The sequence below is a fragment of the Orycteropus afer genome, unplaced genomic scaffold, assembly GCF_000298275.1.
Source record: "Orycteropus afer afer isolate SDZICR_OR568_19922 unplaced genomic scaffold, OryAfe1.0 scaffold00098, whole genome shotgun sequence".
NCBI lineage: Eukaryota > Metazoa > Chordata > Mammalia > Tubulidentata > Orycteropodidae > Orycteropus > Orycteropus afer.
This window is the reverse complement of record NW_006921685.1, coordinates 7,324,892-7,346,162: the sequence shown is the minus strand read 5'-3', so window position 1 is coordinate 7,346,162 and position 21,271 is coordinate 7,324,892. Positions and strand designations below refer to the sequence as shown.

The following is a 21,271-nucleotide window of genomic DNA, read 5'->3' as shown; positions in this document are numbered from 1 at the left end:
AAAGAAAAAAAAAAATTATGGGGACTTTTGGCAAGATAGTAGAATAGGCAGACAAACTACAAAGACCCTCTGCAACAAAGAAATAAAACAATTGAAACAGAGGAGATAATCCTGGAAGCATGAACTTTGAAGGAAAGGATAAAGAAATGGGTTAAAATAGCAACTAGTAAAAGAACCTGAATGAAAACAGTGAAGTCGGAGACAAATAGAGCTGTGGCTGTCAGTTATCCTGACAGCTGGCTAGTTTGAATATTTACAAGTGTCATTAGGATCTGGGCATCAACATAAAAGTCACCATGGCTCACCAAGGACCACATGGACAACTCCACTGGTGGCTGATGACTAGAAAGGAAAACAGTAAATAAGGAGACAAACTGAGCTGTGAACTTTTGGCTGTCGTGAGGGCACAGCCATTTTGAACATTTGCAAGCATAGTTCTGATCACAGCAACCTAAGAATAGGCTCCACTTGTCAAGGACAGTACAGACAACTGTACTGGAGGCTGACAATTAGAAAGGTGTAATATTTCCCTTGTTACTCTTGACGCACTTGGTGAATGGAGGTGTAGCCATCCCCTAACTCCACCCTCCTTCTGGACCAGTAGGAATTCCATGCTAGTCTGTGCCCTGACAGAGCCTGGGTGCTCTGTCCCTGCCCACCCATCCCCCAGTTTTGTTTTTAAATTCATTTTTTCTTTCTTCTCTCTACTTTTTTGTTTTTATTTATTTCTTTTTTTTTTTTCCCCTGGTTCTCATCTTTTTTCTTTCTTTTGGTTCTTCCCATACCTTGTTTTTCTTTTTGCAGTTCTCATTTTTTCTTTATTATTCTTTTACTCTTACTCTTTTTTCTTATTCCTACTCTCCACATATTGTGGTTTTTGTCCTCTGTTCTATTTATATTTGTTTTGACTTTTTAAAATATTTCTTTAAATATTTCTTCTCACTTATTGCATTTCTTTTTGCACTTGTTCCTGTTTTTTTCCTGCAGTTTGTGTTATTCTCTTGTTTTTATTTTTTATTTTTTGGTGATCTTTTAAATTGTCCTTTTGTCTATAAGTGGGAGACAATAAGCATACTCATACACCCCAACCATATCTGCACCTCCTGCATCCCCACCAACTGATTGAGGGCCATCACGTGCTTCTGCACCAATTGATCAACAATAGATGGAGGCCAATTCCAACCCAACTGATTCATAACTGTTCTTTCCGAATAGCTAACAGAGATCTAGGTACACACTCTCACTCTGTCACACTCACCTGAAGCTAGGTACTGAATGCCTAGTGCTGCCAACTATTGAACAGAGGAGCATAGTACCCTGTTCTCACTCAGACATATCAAAACAAAATAAGGGGAAAAAAATCTTGGGTGAATCACACCAACATGCAACCAACAATTAAATATATGTACAATGATGTCAAAATGTCTTGGAGACAACTGACCTTCCCAGTACACACAAAGAAGCAAGATAAAATAGTACAAACAAGGGACTGTGATACAGACCCAGAAAAACTCCCTAAGGAAGAAGTGGCATTATAACTCCTTGATAAGGAATTCAAAAGTTATATTTAGGTACCTTCAATGGATTGGTAGACAGATCAAGGAAACACTGACAAAATTAAGGAAAACATAGACAAAATTAAGGAAAATACAGACAAAATTATAGAACAATTTGGAAAACAATACAGGAGCAAACTGACAAAATAATTGAAAAGTTAGAAATGATACAAAAACTACAAATAGAAATCCAGAAGACTAATACTAAAATTTCAGAAATAGGTAACACTTAAATGGGCAAAGGAGCAGAACTGAATCAATGGAAGATAGAATTAGTGAGATTGAAGACAAATATCTCAATACCACTTTTTTAAGGGATCAATCAGAAAAAAGATCAAAACAAAATGAAGAAAGCCTAAGATCCATGTAGAAAACCATCAGGAGGAATAACTAATATGCTCTGGTAGCATAGTGCCTAAGGCACTTGACTGCTAACCAGAAGGCTGGTGGTTCAAACCCACCAGCCGCTCCTCGGAAGGAAGATGGGGTGATCTACTTCCATAGTGGTACTGCCTCGGAAACCCAAGGAGGGGTTGCTATGAGTTGGGTCCGACTCTACGGCACATAACAACAACAACAACAACAATCAGAATTCCAGGGCAGGAAGAGACAAATAAAACTATACAGAAAATTGTTGAAGATTTGTTGGAAGAGAATTTCCCTAATATAATAAAAAATGAGAAGATATCCATTTAAAAAGTTCAATGAGCTCAAAACAGGATAGACTCAAAAACAAAATCACCAAGACATATCATAATCAAACTCACCAAAACCAAAGACAAATATAGAACCCTGAAAGCAGCATGAAAAGTTACTTACAAAGGCAATCAATAAGACTAAGCTGTGATTTCTTGGTAGAAACCATACAGGCAAGAAAGCAATGGGATGATATACACAAAACCCTGAAAGAAAAAAATTCCAACCAAGGATTGTGTAGTACCTAAGGTACTTGACTGCTAACCAGAAGGCTGGCAGTTGAAACCCACCAGCCACTCCTTGGAAAGAAGGTTGGGCAATCTACTTCTGTAGTGATATTGCCTCAGAAACCCAAGGAGTGGTTGCTATGAGTTGGGTCTGACTCAATGGCACATGACAACCACAAAAACAAAGATCATATATCCAGAAAAACTGTCTCTCAAATATGATGGTGAAATTAGAACATTTCCACATAAACAGAAATTAAGGGAACTTGTTAAAAGCTGACTAACCTTACAGGAGATGCTAAAGGGAATCCTCTGGACAGAGAATCAACAACGGCAAACAATCACCAATGATTAACACACATGATGACATAACCCAGAAGCCAACCCAGATACAAAAGTATCCAAAGTAAAATAAGCTTACAGGACTATAAACAGGGAACTAGAAATATCAATTGGTAAATGAGGACAACTACAAATCAAAACGAGGGAATAAATATCATAGTTACAGAACTTCTAAATGGTGAGAAAGTCGAGACAATTGTGAAATAGAACAGACTATTCTAAACTTGGGAAGAAAACAATAGATCACAGGGTAATCTCAAAGAAAAATAATAAGTCTTCATATCAAAATAAAAAAGAGGACAGGCAATAGTATTTAGCAAATACTAAACAAATAGTAACAAAGGAAATGGTAACACTATTCATAAACAAAGTGAGCTCAGCACAGAAAGTTATATGGAACAAAGTAAATCATCAATACCAAGAAAAAACACATAACAAAATGACAGCAACAAATTCTTACTTGTTGGTAATTATACTGAAAGCAAAAGGATTAAAGTCACCACTCAAGAGATGGAGTATTGCAGACTGGATAAGACAATATCACCCATTAATATGCTGTCTACAAGAGACACACTTTAGAGACAAAGACAAAAATGGACTAAAAATCAAAAGTTGGAAAAAGATGTATCAAGAAAATGGCAATCAAAAAAGAACAGGAGTAGCATTATTAATTTCTGATAAAACAGATTTTAAAAAAAGAACCAGCATAAGAGACAAGGAAGGACATTATATAATGAATAAGAGGACATAACCATAATAAATATTTATATACTCAATGAAAGAGCCTCAAAATACATAAATAAGACTTTAACAGAATTGAAAAGACAATTAGATGAATCCACAGTAATAGTGTTGTTGTTGTTGTTGTTATGTGCCATCGAGTCAGCTCCAACTCATAGCGACCCCTCCTTGGGTTGCCGAGGCAGTATCACTATGGAAGTAGATTGCCCAACCTTCCTTCTGAGGAGTGGCTGATGGGTTTGAACTGCCAGCCTTTAAAATACCACTTTCAAGGAAAGATAGAACAACCAGAAATAAACTCAACAAAGAAACAGAAGAATTAAGCAATAAAATCTACCAATTTGACCTTATAGACATCTACAGAGCACTTGACCCAACAACAGCACGATATACATTCTTTTCCAATGCACATGGAACAGTCTCTAGGATAGACCACATGTTAGGCCACAGAGAAAGGCTCAATAAATTTTAAAACACTGAAATACTACAAAGCATCTTGTCAGATTACAATGCAATAAAATTACAAATCAACAACAGGAAGATTGACAGAAAAAGAGCAAATGCATGGAAACAGAATCACATCTTAAAAATGACTGAATAGAAGAAATTAAAATTACTTGAATCTAATGAGAATGAAAACACAACATACCAAAATCTTTGGGACACTGTAAAAGCAGTGATCAGAGGGAAATTTACAGCAATAAATGCACACAACCAAAAACAAGGAAGAGCCAAAATCAAACCTTAACAAACTGAAAAAGAGCAACAAAAAAAGTTACCAGAAGAAAAGAAATAATAAAGCTGTAAGCAGAAATAAATGAAACAGAGAATAGGAAAAATCAACAAGACCAAGAGTTGGTTTCTTGTAAAGATATAGTAAAATCCACAAACCACTGGCAAACTTAAGAGAGGAAAAGAGTGATAAGATACAAATAACATGAATGAAAAATGAAGTGACTGACATTACATCAGAGTCAACCAAAGTAAAACGGATAATATCAGGATACTATAAAGAAGTGTACTCCAACAAATTTGAAAATCTAGAAGAAATGGACAGATTTCTAAAAACATGCTACTTACCTAAACTAACACAGATTGAGGTGAAAAAGTTGAGAAGACTCATAATAAAAAAAAAGAAATTGAACAGGTCATTAAAAAAAAATATAACCAACAAAAAAAAGTCCCAGCCCAGACAGTTTCACTGGAAAATTCTACCAAACATTCAGAGCAGAACTGACACCAATCTTACTCAAACTACTTCAAAACATAGAAAAGGATGGAATCCTCCCAAATTCATTTTATGAAGCAAGCATAACCTTAATACCAAAATCAAGAAAAGACATCACTAAAAAAGGAAAAGTACAGAACAATATCCCTCATGAACACAGACACAAAAATCTTCAATAATGGAAATGTCAGTATTACCCAAAGCAATCTATACATTCAATGCAACCCCACTATAAATTCTGTCAACGTTCTTTAAGGATATGGAAAAACTAATCACTAATTTAACATGGAAAGGAAGAGACCTCAGAAAAGTAAAGGACTGTTGAAGAAGAAGAACAAAGTAGAAGGTATCACATTCCCAGATCCCAGAACCTACTATATAGCCACAGTAGTCAATACAGCATGGTATTGGTATGACAGACATCTAGACCAGTGGAACAGAATTGAGAACCCAGGAATAGATCCATCAAAATATGATCAGCTGATATCTGACAAAGGGCCCAAACCATTAAAGAGTGAAGAGACAGTCTTGTTAACAAATGTTGCTGACAAAAACACATATCCATTTTCAGAAAAGTGAAACAAGATCTATACCTCACACCATACATGAAAACTAACTCCAGATAGATCAAAGACTTAAGGACTTCCCCAAAAGAGTAAAAACAGAACCTACAAATTGGGAAAAAAACATTCAGCAATGATGTATCTGGCAAGGTACTTATATCTAAAATAAATAAAACTTCAACACCTCAACATCAAAAAGACAAATAATCCAGTTAAAAAATGAGAAGAAGATCTGAACAGACACTTCACCAAAGAAGATACTCAGAAGGCCAACAAACACATAAAGAAAGGTTTGCTATCATTGGCAATTAGAGAAATGCAAGTCAAAACAATGAGTAACCACCTCACAGTAACACCAATAACAAAGTTTAACAAGACAGAAAATAAAAAATGCTGGTCAGGATGTGGAGAGACTGAGACTTTCACACACTGCTGGTGGGACTGTAAAATGATACAACCACTGTGGAAATCAGTATGATGATTCCTTAAAAAGTTGGAAATAGAAATATCATTTGATTCAGCAATCCCATTACTAGGTATATATCCTAAAGAAGTGAGAGCCAGGACAGTAACAGATATATGCACAGCCATGTTCATTACAGCATTATTCACAATAGCAAAGAAATGGCAACAACCTAAGTGCCCACCAACAGAAGAATGGATCACCACACTATGGTACAAACAAAATGGAATACTATGCAACACTAAAGAATTACGTAGCATCTGTGAAACACTGCATAATGTACATGAACTTGGAGGACATTATGCTGAGTGAAATAAGTCAGTCACAGGTGGATAAATATTGCATTAGTTCACTATTGTAAAAAGTCAAGGAAAGGTTTATACATGGAAGGAAACTGTTGGTTGCCAGGGATGGAGGGTAGGGTAGGAAAAATTGCTACACAGGTAAGAGAAAAGTATTGACTTGGGTGAAGGGAAAGGCAATGTACTAAACTGAGTGACCAACACAATAACACTAAGGAAATGGAAGACACAGAGAGGTGCACAAGAAGTATAAACAACAAAGATAAACATTTTTACATATACTGTGTTATCAGTGATAACAAACATTAATCTGTGGATAAATAGGTTAGTAGACAGGCTGAATGATCAGGTATGTCTAGGAAAAAAAAATATACCCATGACCATATATAAGGTTGGTTGATGATATTTCTACATATGTGTTTGTATGTGCTGTAAGTATAATAGATAAAACTAACAGGGGGCAAAATTATGATAACTTCTTGGGCATAGTCAACCACCTTGTTGGAATGAGTTGTTGGACCTATGGGCTTGGGACCACGGTTGTGGGGGACATGAAGCTCAACTGGCATAACATACTACACCAAAACATTGTTCTACATCCTACTGCTGGTGAAGAATGCTGAAAGTACTGTGGACTGCTAAAAGAACTAACAGATCTGTCCTGGAAGAAGTGCAGCCAGAATGCTCCTTGGAAGCAAGAATGGCCAGACTTCGTCTCACCTATTTTGGTCGTGTTGTAAGAAGGGACCATTCCCTGGAGAAGGATGTCATGCTTGGTAGGGTGGAGGGTCGACGAAAGAGGGGGAGGCCTTCAAGGAGATGGATTGATACGGTGGCTGGGATAATGGGCTCAAGTATAGCAGGGATTGTGGGGCTGGTGCGGGATCGGGCAGTGTTTCGTTCTGCTGTGCATGGGGTCGCTATGAGTCGGAAACGACTTGACGGCACTTAACAACAACAACAACAACATCCTACTTTAGTAAGTTGTTAACTGGGGTCTTAAAAGCTTGCAAGTGCATATCCAGACACAACAATTGGTCCCTCCACATCCAGAGCAAAGAAGAATGAAGAAAACCAAAGACACATGGAAACAATTAGTCCAAAGGACTAATGCACCATGCAAACCTCAGCCTGTATGACCATGAGACCAGAAGAACTAGATGATGCCCAACTACCACATCACCCACTTAGAAAGGGATCAGTGCAGGATATCCTGGATAGAGTGGGAGAACAATGTGGAACAAAATTCAAAATCATAAAAAAAAAAAAAGACCAGGTTACTGGTCTGATAGAGCCTGGTGAGATCCTAAGACTATGGCCCCTAGTTACCCTTCAGGTCTGGAACTGAACTCACTGTCGTGGCTTCCAGCCAAACAACAGAGAGGCATATAGTGTGAACATTTATATCAGGTAGATACACTCCTTAGAACAATCCATCATGGGAGAAAAGAAGAGCAGTATTCACACAGGGAAATAGTTCATGGGGCAGGAATGCATAGGAAAGAAGGAAAAAGAGAAGAGGTAAGTAGAGGGAGGAAGTGGGAAGAGAGCTGTTATATTGTGGGTATTGCAGTCAATGCCTCAAAATAAAATGTGTATGAACTACTGTATGGAAATTGAATTTGCTCTGTAAACTTTTACTCAAATCACAATACAACTTCAAAAAAAAAGAATTAAAACTTTCTGTAATTAAAAAAGATATTAATCTTAAGCTTCAGAAAGCCCAATAAATCCCACATGTAATAAAAATAAATCAATGCCTATACAAATGTAGGAAACTCTAGAATAGAGTCAGGAAAGAAGACTACAAAAGCATCCAAAAAGAAAAGACAGATTATTTACAAAAGATATGACAATATACTGACAGTTCATTTTTAAAAAGCAACAATGGAAGTAAGAAACAGTAGAAAAATAGCTTCCAAGTGCTGAAAGAAACTAGCTTTCAAAGTAAAATTATATGTCCAGAGAAGCTACCTATCAAGAATGAGAATGAAACAAAGACATTGATCTAATTAGTGTTATTGTATTGTACACGTGAAAAATGTTGACTTGGCGAATGTTGTGCTATATATATTTTTATAAAAATTAAATAACAATGAGAACATTTATCATCCAGAGTCCTCATAGGAAAAATTTCAAAAGCAGAACTTCTCCAACCAAAGTATAGTGGATGGGTAACATGGTCCAAGGACCAGTCATTTTAGCCCATGAACAGTCTAGGGGCAAGGCAGGAGGCATAAAAATCTTACTATTTAAGGAAAATAATTCAGTCCAAAGGAAAAGATTCCAAAAATGCAAAGATCTGAAATGCAAATAAGAAAAATTAACCAAAGGAAATGGTAAATTTGTAGATAATCCCTAAAATATTGGCAGTGATGGTTTATTTTATGGGTCAACTTGTCTAGGCTATGCCACCAGTTGTTTAATCAAATATTAACCTAGATGATGCTGTGAAGACATTTTGTAGATGGGAGTATATTTACAGTCAATTAACTCTAAGCAGGTGGGATCTTATCTATTCATTTGAAGCCTAAAGAGCAAAAGCTGAGGTTTCCAAGAAGAGAAGGATTCTGCCTCAAGATTATAACACTGTCAGTGTTTTCATAGTATTTGGCTTATGAATTTTGGACTTGTCAGCCCCCACAATCACACTGAACCAGTTCCTTAAATCAAAAAAATATCTATACATCTCTTTCTTTGTATTTTAGATAGATAGATTTATATATAGAGAAAGAAAGAGATGTATAAACCTCTAGCAGATATTATATATATATGTGTGTTTGTGTGTGTGTGTACATATATATATGTGTGTATGTGTGTGTATATATACATACATACACACACACACACGTATGTGTGTGTATGTATAATAGGAGATAAATACCATCTTCTGTTCTGTTTCTGTGGACAACTATGAGGAATATATTAACTACATCTAACATATCAGATTAAAAAAGTAAAATAGGAATAACAATTTGGGTAATATTAACATGATCAGAGAAGGAATATCAAAATTAAAGAATAATATACCCTTATACAAGGAACTCTGGTAGTGTAGTGACTAAGGCATTTGACTGCTAAAGAAGGCTGGTGGTTCAAACCCACCAGCCACTCTTCAGAAGGAAGGTTGGGCAATCTACTTCCGTAGTGATACTGCCTCGGAAACCCAAGGAGGGGTCGCTTTGAGTCGATCTGACTCGATGGCATGTAACAACAACATGTCCTTATACTGTCAAGGAGAAGAGGAAATATTACTGATAAACTTTAAAATTAAATACTAAAATATAACCACTAAACTCAAGATTACTAAAGAAAAAATACAGAGTATAACTTTCAAACTAGTGAAGGGGGAAAAATATAATGATGAAAAGAAGGAAAACAAAATTGTATCAATCTAAAAGAGGGAAAGCAAGAATAACAAAAAGAACACAGAGGAACTAAAACAAATAGGAATAAAAATTAACATGGTAAAAATGAATCCAAATGTATCAATCATCACTATCAATTTAAATGACTTAAATCCTTTAGAGTTAAAATTGTAAGAATGAATTTTTAAAGAGTCTAAAATGTGTTATTTACAAAAAGTAAATTCGAATGTTTCATAACCATTATACATAGATCACAAGAGTGTTTTACAGTTTTCATTGTATAATTCTTCATGTCTCTGGTTATATTTACTTGTAGTTACTTTACTCTCTTACATGCTATCATAAATGGACTTGTTTCCCTAATTTCTCTTTCCAATTTCTTATTGCTGGTGTATAGAAATCCAATTGATTTTTGTTTGTTGATGATGTACCTTGAAACTTTCCTAAATTCCTCTATTAAGTTTTCTTGTGGACTCTTTGGGATTTTATACAAAGACAAGAAAAGGCAAATGAACCCACCAGCTGCTCCATGGAAGAAAGAGGAGGCATTCTGCTTCTGTAAAGATTTATGGACTTGGAAACCCAGTGGGGGTTACTATGAGCCGGAATTGACTCAATGTCAGTGAGTTTGGTTTGATTTTATATAAAGAACAAAGTTTATTAGTAGTTACCAGGGGGAAGAAAAAGGGGGAAAGAGGAGGTTAACCGTGATGGAAAATTGCTATCAGTAAGTTGTACACCTGTGAAAAGTTGAACTGGCAAAAGTTGTGTGATAGATTTATTTACAACAAAATACTAGCTGCTGAGGCTACTTATATACAACCTCACAGGTTTGGTTCCTTAGTTTGGAGGTTTAGGGTTATGATTTCATGGGACATCCCAGTTAATTGGCTTAATAACATATTCATTGTTTCTGTTCTACCTTCTAGCTCATTGTGTAGTGCCTGATTCTTAAAAACTTGCAATGGCCATCCAAGGCACACAAATGGCCTCTTTTTGCTGCAACAACAGAGAAAGGACAGATAGAATAGTAGGATATGGAATGTTTGGCTAACTGCCTCCATGATAAACTGTCTCCTCTGCCATGAGACCAGAAGAACTTGACGGTAACTGGCTACCACTACTAAACATTTTGATCAAAGATGCCACAAAACAATCCTGATCAAAAGAGAGAAGATACAGAACAGAATTTCAATTTTTTTTATGGACATCAGACTCCCTCACTTCATAACCAAAAAAAACCTCACTGCTGTCAACTCAGATGCGACTCACAGCAACTCCTCTTTGGATTTCTGAAGTCATATCACTATGGAAGTAGACTGCCCAATTTTCCTTCTGAGGAGTGGCTGGTGGATTTGAACCACCAGCCTTCTGCTTAACAGTCATATGTCTTAGGCACTATGTCACCAGAGCTCCTACCTTCCTAAGGGTTGGCAACATGTACTATTACTATCTATCAGATGATCCCTGGTCATTCAAATATGGTAACTTCTATGTATTCTAAAAATAAACAAATAAAGCTTAAGGAAACTTTTGGGGTATATATTGTTTGTTTCTAGAATAGCATTTACATTATTGCAATTTCACTTACTATAAAATCCAATTACAATAGAATATTTTCCATTAAAAAGAGACAATGGACTGATGACTTAAACACACATATAATTTGTACATATGTATTTGTAATGGTATAATAAAGCCTATATAATAGAACTAACAGGGGGCAAAATTACAATAACTTCTTAGCCACTGCCAACCACCCTAAGGAAGTGAGCTGTTGGACTTGTGGACTCAGGACCAGAGTTTCAGGGGACATCAAGCTCAACTGGCATTACATACTACACAAAAACATTGTTCTACATCCTACTTTGGTGAGTAGCAACTAGGGTCTTAAAAGCTTGCAAACAGTCATCTAAATGCAATAATTGGGTCTCTCCTCATCGTAAAGAAGCATGAAGAGAGTAAGAGACTGATGGAAACAATCAGTCCAAGGCACGAGGAGACCATGCGAACCTCAGCCTACATGACTATGAGACCAAAAGAACTAGATGGTGCCCTGCTACCACTGTCAAACACAGAAAAAGGGATCAGTGCAGGAGATCCTAGAAAGAATGGGAGAAAAATGTGGAACAAAACTCAAAATCAAAAAACAAGACCGGCTTACTAGTCTGATTGTTGTTGTTGTTATTTGCCATCGAGTCGGCCCCGACTCATAGTGACCCCTCCTTGGGTTTCTGAGGCAGTATCACTACAGAAGTAGGAATGCCCAACCTTCCTTCCGAGGAGTGGCTGGTGGGTTTGAACCGCCAGCCTTCTGGTTAACAGTCAAGTGCCTTAGGCACTATGCTACCAGAGCTCCTAGTCTGATAGAGAGTGGTAAAACCCCTGAGACTATGGTCCCTAGTCACTCTTTGGGCACTGGAATTGAACTCACTGCAAACAATAGACAGGCATATAAGGTGAACATTTATACTAGGGAGATACACTTACAACAATCAATTATGGGAGAGCAGAAGGGCAGTATTTGCACAGGGAGATAGCTCAGAGGGCAGAAATGCATAGGAAAGAAGAACACAGAGAAAAGGCAACCACAGGAAGGAAGTAGGAAGATAGCTGTTACTTTATGGGGACTGCAATTAATGTGATGAAACAAAATGTGTATGAACTGCTGTATGGAAAATGAGTGTGCTCTGTAAACTTTTACCCGACTCACAATTTCAATAAATAAATAAATAAAGCACATATACACACTTAGAAATCAACCTCATAAAGACGAGATGTCATTTGCTATTTTTTCCATAACTTCTGACGACTGGGTTTTTAAGGTACAAACGTATTGCATGGACTTTGTTAATATCATAATTTAAAACAATTTTTGAAACTTATTGCATCAGGATATACTAAAAATAACTTAATAACTTTGTATATATGATATTTGTAAAGAACAACACTTGTTTTGGAAAAGGATAGCAATAATGGTGGCATGAAAAATTAAAAAAAAAAAAACACACAAGCACAAAATACTGAGCAGCAGACAGCAAGATTGGAAGTAAAAAGAATTGGATTTTTTTCTACTTAAATTGTTTGATCATAGAACTAATACTTGTGAATATAAGATACAAAACCAAGCACTGTAAGATATTCATGAAATATAGACTTAAAGTTTATTTGGGAAAAAAAGGCAAAAATGCATAAGTTATACAACAATCCTAGAATTAAGGGAGGTATGTCAAAGTAGTACAATATTTATTTATGGGGGGGAAGGAAGAGGGCAGAAATTCATAAATGAAGGTTTCCAATGGAATTCTCATCTTTTTCTTCAATCATAATCGAAAACTAATACTTTAGTAACTAATGATTTCCTGCAGATGTTCTCAGTGACAGTCTATTGCTTTCTCGAACTCCCCATATTAAATGGGAATACCTATCATTCTCCTTTCATGAAACCATGAATTGTCTTTTATTGAAGTTCAAGGTATTTCTTGTTCTGCTTTCTTATACCATCTTCCCAATCATTAATACATGCTCACCTCTGGGACAGTGATCTGACTGTGATTTCAGCAAAAGTGATCTTCCTCTCTATTATACTCTGTGGCACCCTCAAAACATTTCAATAGTGAATCAGATGCACACTTTAAAACACCTAGGCTCACTATACCTGAAATTCCACGTTTTGATGAATTTCAACTCTGGTATGTTTCGGAAACTGGTCACACACTTTGGACCAGTCCATGACTCTGAACTTCCTCTCCCCATAAAAATCTAAAAATGTCCTCTTTGACCAAAGCTTTTAATTTCCTCATTTTCCTGGTGTCTGTTTATTATGGTATTTACTCATTTCTCACCATCATCTGTTGTCCTTTCAAGTCTTTCTTTACTAGTTCATTAGTATCTTCCTCATCTCTCTTACCCCTCTGCTCAGTGGGCTTCCATAATCAGGCAATTCCTTATATTTTCTGGATTTTTCTTTCTGTTATGTCTGATATGTTGAACCTAATTCTTGGTAACTTCATTATCTGTTTCTAGGATACAGATTCTAATATGCTCTCAAGCTTCCCTCATATGGTGTCTATGAGAAGTAGTGAATGAGTTAATATATAATAAAACGTGCTTAGAACTTGGCCTAGCTCATAGTTAACATCCACTAAGTTATAGTTCTTACTAAGTGGCTGCCATCAAGTTGAATGTGACTCATGGCAATCTGGTGATGGATGACTTTTCAGAAGCAGATTGCCAGACCTTTCCTCTGAGGCACCTCTAAGTAGCCTCAAACCTCTACCCATTTGGTTAGCAGCCAAGCATATTAGCTGTTTGCAGCACCCAGGGACGCTTATTACTGCTTATTATTATTATTCATCTCTGAATTCCCCAATGGTATCTTCTAAACCCATTGTGAGTAAAACACAAGTAGAGTTGGAGAAACATTATAGAAAGCCAGGTAGCTCTCTTGGAATATATTCCAGATCACTATAGCATCTTCTTTAGACCCGTGATAAAATGAATAACTGATTGAAAAATAATAAGATGTACAAAATAAAATATTTTTTCTCCATGCTTTATGGTCAATAAAATAGTGAGACAGATATTTGAAGGCAAAAAATACAAATGCTTAACCAACAGCTAATAACCATGACTTATCTGAATAATCTTTAAAAATAAATGCAAGCTGATGGAATAGAGCATGTAAGTGGTCAATATATATTAATTAAATATTTGTCACTTTCATTAAGTACAGCTGCCACCTAAAAAAATCAGATGCAGAATGACAGTCATTAAGTAGCAAACTGTATCTGCATTCCCTCTGGTGGCTAAGGAAATAATATTTAAGAGATTTCTTTGGGTTTAAATGAAGTCTATCCAAAGAGGCATACTAGGGGCATATCAAGCCATAGGAACATTCACTATAGCATATCATAAAACTATCCTGGTTTTTAATCAATTAGTATTTTCAAGTACTAAAAAGTAAGTAGAAGGCAATGACAACAATTATCATAAACACTTACTTTGAGTTTATGCTCTTTCCTGTTTACAATCACAGCTGTGATTTGCTGGTCCATGAAAATCAGAATGGTGACCAACAAGGCAGGGATAGCAGCTGCAAGGTATACCCACCAGGGGTTTCCTCCAAATGGTGGAACAAACCAACCTCGGTTTGGACTTGTTGGCTTGAAGAAGAGAGAGGATATCATTCAGGAGAATTAGTGGTTAATATATACTATTTGGTAAACATTCAAAGGGGGGGGTATATGCTTTCATTTTTTCGTCTAGAGTCAATGTATTAAAAAGTAAGAAGAAACAACTTAACTAATGTGATAGGATAGAGAAATATTATTTATTAAAAACTTCCCAAAGGAGGTTATTTTGGGGGCAATATTTTAAAGGAAGGAGAGAAATAATATGGAGTAATGATGGAACAGAAGGAAAGGTCATTTTGTCCATTTGAGATAATTCAAGAAAAGGACTCAAAATGAAATAAAGTGGTATAAGTCTGAAGAAACATCTAAATGTAATTTTCAATAAGTAGTATAGCAAGAAATTATAAAATCACCATGGATTTTCTTCATGAATTTCAGCAATTAAGTTGAAGTTGTTTCTACTACTGCAAAATGTAATATCTTCATAATATTTTTTAAAAAGCTAGAAATATTTTGTAAGTCATAATTGAATTTATTTAAACAGTCTGGTCTTTCTTATTCTACATATGAGCAATGATTGAGAAAAACTGGTTAAATCCTCAAAAATATCATAGAAAATTGGAAAAGATGACTGTTTTCCCATTCTCAATTTATCCTCTCAAAGCAGATTGCACATTCCCACGATAGAGGCAAATATTTTCCTATCTATCTTTTCCTAACAATTCAACTACAGAAACTAAAATGAATGCAATTTATGAATTATGTTCTCCATATTTGAAATTTACCAAGAAAGTCTCATTTCTCTAAGGACAGTTCCCTTTTCTGTTGTAATCGACTAACAATTCCACCATCAATTTTATCACATTTTATTATCTTTACTAGGTTGTGAGCTTGAAAGAGAAGGAATTTTATCTTGGTCATTAATGCATTTCAAATCCCCATGAGACATGATTCAAAGCAAACATTCAATAAATATTGAAAAGTAAATTATTGAGTGCATGAATGGGAATTTATCTTTGCTAGTGAGTAACATAGTACCTAAGGCACTTGACTGCTAACGAGAAGGCTGGCAGTTCAAACCCACCAGCTATCCTCGAAAGGAAGGTTGGGCAATCTACTTCTGTAGTGATACTGCCTCGGAAACCCAAGGAGGGGTCACTATGAGTCAGGTCCAACTCGAGGGCACATAACAACAACAACAGTAAGTGTAAGATAGCAGTTGTTGTTAGGTGCCCTCAAGTCAGCTCTGACTCATAGTGACTCTGTATAACGGAAGGAAACTTCCTGATCCTGAACCATTCTCACAATCTCTGCTGTTTGAGACCATTATTATAGCTACTGTGTCAATCCGTTTCATTAAGAGTGTTCCTCTTTATTGCTCACCCTCAGTTTTACCAAGCGTGATGTCCTTCTCCAGGAACTGGTCCCTTCTGATAACATGACCAAACTTTGTGGGACGAAGTCCTGCCATTCTCCCTTCTAAGGAACATTCCAACACAGATTTGTTCATTCTTTGGCAGGCCATAGTACGTTCAATGTTCTTCACCAGCACCATAATTCAAGTGCATTGATTCTTCTTTGGTCTTCATTATTCATTTTCTAGCTTCCACATGCATATGAGATGATTGAAAATGCTATGGTTGGGTAAGGAGCACCTTAGCCTTCAAAAGGGTCTTCTGCAGCTGATTTGTTTGATGCAATACATTGTTTGATTTCTTGACTGATGCTTCCCATGGGCACTGTCAATCCAAGTAAAATAAAATCTTTGACAACTTCAGTCTTTTCTCTGTTTATGACGATATTGCTTATTGGTCCTTTTGTAAGGATTTTTGTTTTACATTGAGGTGTAATCTGTACTGAAGACTGTAGTCTTTGACCTTCATCAGTAACTGCTGCAATTTTTCTTCACTTTTAGCAAACAAGGTTGTGTCATCTGTGTATTACAGGGTGTTAATGTATCTTCTTACAATCCCTATGCTGCAGTCTCTTCATCAAGTCCAGCCTCTCAGATTATTTGCTCAGCGTAGAGATTGAATAAGTATGGTGAAAAGATACAATGCTGACACAAAGATTTTCTGATCTTAAGTCATGCAGTATCCCCTTGTTGTGTTCCTATTCTGCTCATGGTCTATATATAGGTTCCTTATTAGCCAATTAAGTCTTCTGGAATTCCCATTCTTCTCAATGTTATCCATAATTTGTTATAAACCCCACAGCTGAATGCCTTTGTGTAGTCAATAAAACACAAGTAAATATCTTTCTGGTATTCTTTGTTTTCAGCCAAGACTCATCAGATATCAGCAATGAAATCTCTTGTTCTACATTCTCTTCTGAATCCAGTCCAAATTTCTGGCAGTTTCCTGTCAATGTACTATTTTTGAACTATTTTCAGCAAAATTTTATTTGCATGTGGTATTAATGATATTGTTTAATACTTGACAGATTCTGTTGGATCACCTCTCTTTGTAATGGGAACATATATGGATCTCCTTGGGTCAGTTAGCCAGGTATCTGTTTTCCATATTTCTTGGCATAGTGCTTCCAGCGTTGCACCTGTGTGCTGAAACATGTCAATCCACATTCTGTCAATTTCTATGGCCTTGTTTTTCACCAGTGCCTTCAGTGCAGCTTGTACTTCTTCCTTCAATATCATTGGCTTTTGAAATGGTTCAACATCAACCAAATCTTTTTGGTACAACGACTCTATATTCTATGTTCTTTTGAATCTTCCTGTTTTGAATTCTTCAATATTGCCACTCAACATTTAAAGTTTTTCTTCAGTTCTTTCAGCTTGAGAAATGACAAGCATGTTCTTCTCTTTTGGTTTTCTAACTCCAGGTTGTTGCACATTCATTATGATCTTTCACTTTGTCTTCTGGAGCCACCCTGTGAAATCTTCAGTTCAGCTCTTTTAGTTCATCATTTCTTCCTTTCATTTTAGCTATTCTATGTTCAAGAGCAAGTTTCTCAGTCTATTTTGATATCCATTTTTTGGTCTTTCCTTTCTTTACTGTCTTTTAAACCTTTTTCTTTCTTCATGTATGATGTCCTTGGTGTCATCCTACAACCCATCTGGTCTTTGGCCTTTAGTGTTCAATATGTAAAATCTTTACCTCAGACGGTCTCTAAATTCAGGTGGGATACACTCAAGGTAGTATTTTGACTCTCATGGACTTGTTTTAATTTCTTCAGCTTCAACTTGAACTTGCATATGAGCAATTAATGACTTGTTCCACAGTTGGCCTCTGGCCTTGTTCTGAGTAATGCTACTGAGCTTCTCCATCATCTCTTTCCAAAGATGTAGTCAATTTGATTCCTGTATAATTCTATCCAGTGAGCTCAACATGTTTAGTTGCCATTTATGTGGTTGAAAGAAAGGTATCTGTAATGTGTATGTTGTTAGTCTCGCAAAATTCTATCATGTCATCTCCGGCATGATTTCTATCACCAAGGTGATATTTTCCAGCTACCAATCCTTCTTTCTTTACAATTTTACATTCCAATCACCAGTAATTATTGATGCATCTTGATTGCATGTTTGATCAATTTCAGACTGCAAAAGTTGATAAAATCTTTAATTTCTTCATCTTTGGCTTTAGAAGTCAGTGTAGATTTGAAAGCAGGGACATGTAAAATAATTCTGTTTGGTATAACATAGATATACCTCCCTCATTAAGTAGGTATGAAGCTAAAGATACAGCTACTTTTATTTTCTTTCTGGGGGCATACATATGGTAGAAAGAGAGAAGATGGTTCTGAAAAATAGGTGAAAGAAGACTTTTAATAGAAATTAGACAGGGATATTTAGGAATGACTGTAATGCAAATTTTATCCATGAGGCTTGCAAATACAAACACATTAATAAAAAAAATTTATATATCTTATTCATAGTAATTAAAATACATAAGATATATAAACACGTGTGTGTTACAATCATATGTGGCAGGTAGTTTGGTAGCATAAAATGTGCACTAGAAAATTATCTGGAAGTTTGGATTCTAACTTCATACCCTATTATTAATTAGTCTTGTGATCTTGCACATTTTACTTAAGTTTTATGAGCTTCAATCTCAACTATATAAAATCAGGATGATGATAGTTTTATTGCATATATCTAAGAATTATTATATGGATCAAGGTAATAACATGTATGAAAATTCTTGGCAAATTTTTAAATACTCTAAAGACATAAGGCAGAGTTTATAATATTATAAAGTTTTTTTTTTTTAATAAAAAGCAGTACAATCTGAACCCTGCTTTTGATGTTAATCTGACAATTTCAGTAAATACATGAACTAAATATATATTTGAGCTTAGTAAGGGACTATTTCTAGAAAAAGAAATGTTCAGAGAAAGTATGATATACCAGAGTGGTGGGAAAGTAAAAAAAACAAAGAGTATCAGTAAAAGCAAAATATAGTCCTTTACCTACCTTCAATTCATTTGGCACAATTAGTTTTGGAGTGTCCACACCTACCAGGGCATCTATTATACAAAAGATGAGAATGGACAAGATAATGGCAAAGTCACTGATAAGTTTTCTTGCCTGGAAAAAAATTAAAAAAAAAAAAAAAAGAGAGAGAGAGCGAGAGACCTTTTAGCATTGGATATATACATTTACCTGTGTTTGAACTGAATAAAGAATTCTGTATTTGTTAACAGTTTATAGTAACAGCTTCATCAACAAATAGAAGGTGGCATCACACTGCTGAGGTGCTATTTTTTAAGTTGTTTTTGTATCACTTTATTACCTGGTCAGAATCTAATGCCACAGAAGAGGACGCATTGTATTCCACTCATAGCAACCCTTCTTTGGGTTTCCGAGGCAGTAGTACTATGGAAGTAGATTGCCCAATCTTCCTTCCGAGGACTGGCTGTTGGGTTTGAACTGCCAGCCTTCTGGTTGGCAGTCAAGTGCCTTAGACGCTATACCACTAGAGCTCCCATAGACAGGGCAGGGGAAGGGAAACTAAATAGACTATATTTCTGAAATACTGTACAAACATTTTTCCTATACAAAATTAAGGACACATTGTGAAAACCTGCATAAAGACACAGAATGATGTTTATCATAGGATGTAGGGTTTTGAGTATATAAATCCCATAAGGTAACCTGAAAATACCAAGAATCTAGCTAGGAAGGGATTAAAAGTTCCATTCCACTGAGGGAGGTAAATATCAAGACCTAGAGAGAAATATCAAATGATATAAGATGGGAATTTGATGCTTTCATTAACTTTGTCAAAATAATTCTTATCCCAAGCTAGTGTTTAAAATTTTGTGTTTATGGGGTATTTTTTCTGCATTAATTTTTCAGTGTGTTTGCCCTTACTTGAGAACTCTCTGATCAGGGCAAGGTCTGGGCTTTAAAGGATACAGCAATTAAACCAAGACCTTTCCCATGGAGTGAGCACAGAGTAGCCTTTTATAAATTGTTAAGGGAAGCATGGGACTATTTAGTTTCTTGGAGGCTCCTCTGCAGTCTCTCGTGGCTTTGATGAAGGCCTCAAAGCATTACTAGATAACAGACAAACAAGTCTCCCTATAAGGTTGGTATACACCATAGCACATAATTTGATCATTCAATAAGAATGTACTTAAAATACTTAGAATTTAGTTTGGTGCTGTTGTTGTTATGTGCCATTGAGTCGGACCCGACTCATAGTGACTCCTCCTAGGGTTTCTGAGGTGGTATGACTACGGAAGTAGATTGCCCAATTATCCTTCCAAGGAGTGGCTGGTGGGTTTGAACCACCAACCTTCTGGTTAGCAGTCAAGTGTGTTAGGCACTACGCTACCAGAGATAGGGATACAATAATAGAAAAGACACAATACCTGTGCTCATGAAGCTCACACTTAAGTCATACACAAGGAAGGCTTATCTTAAATAAAAGCCAGAGTTGATTTAGAGGTTACCAAGTTAACTCAGGATGAGCAGTCAGTTTATCCACCACTGCTAGATGAAGGAAGAGAGATTAGTGATTGGCTGAGTGGTTGCATGATACTGAGGACAAAGGGTCTCTTGAAAGAGCAGTGGGAATACTGCAGTCAGGTAGTCAATAGAAATTGAAGTAGGGAACAGAAATTACTTGGTGGTGTGGATATACTAAAGGTTGTAGTACTCAGTTTTGATTGTTATGCAGTGTTAGAAGTCTTAGGTATGAAGTAATAGCTGGATCAAAAATGGTCTTTAGGGCCAAGAGTTTGTTTCCTTCTTGGAAGGTTAATTCTGCCTTGTTATCTTTCTTGAAAACTGTACAAAGAGGAATAGAAGGCCAACCCTTAAAGGATCTTTTAGGGGTAGGTTACCAACAATTATGAATAATAATTTCAAGTATACATAGATGACAGGGATCAATTTTGGGAGAAAATATAGTTGAGAGATTAGGCTCATGGTTTCTATAGTTAGATTACCTGGGTTGTGGAATGTCAGCTTAATTATTTACCATTTGTGCATACTTATTTTCTCTTAACTTCAGTTATTCCATTTAAGAAATGTAGTCAAAATAATCCCTCAACTTCATTGGTTGGTTTCAAGAATTAATTAAGATAAGGCAAGATGGCGGACTAGGCAGAAGGATTGCACAGACCCTCTTCAACAAAGAAAAGGGAAACCAATTAACACAGACACAGAAGATAATCTTGGACCC

At 36.0% G+C, this 21,271-nt stretch overlaps 1 protein-coding gene across 1 annotated transcript in view; it reads right to left on the bottom strand.

Annotated features, from left to right (window-relative positions):
- Positions 1 to 21,271, bottom strand: part of SLC4A4 (solute carrier family 4 member 4) — a 508,661-nt gene that overhangs the window by 46,637 nt on the left and 440,753 nt on the right. The window contains exons 16-17 of the mRNA XM_007942789.2: positions 19,054 to 19,167; positions 14,490 to 14,651 (exon numbers count right to left, since the gene is read on the bottom strand). Coding sequence (XP_007940980.1) covers positions 14,490 to 14,651; positions 19,054 to 19,167 — 276 coding nt within the window. The remainder of the gene's footprint in view (positions 1 to 14,489; positions 14,652 to 19,053; positions 19,168 to 21,271) is intronic.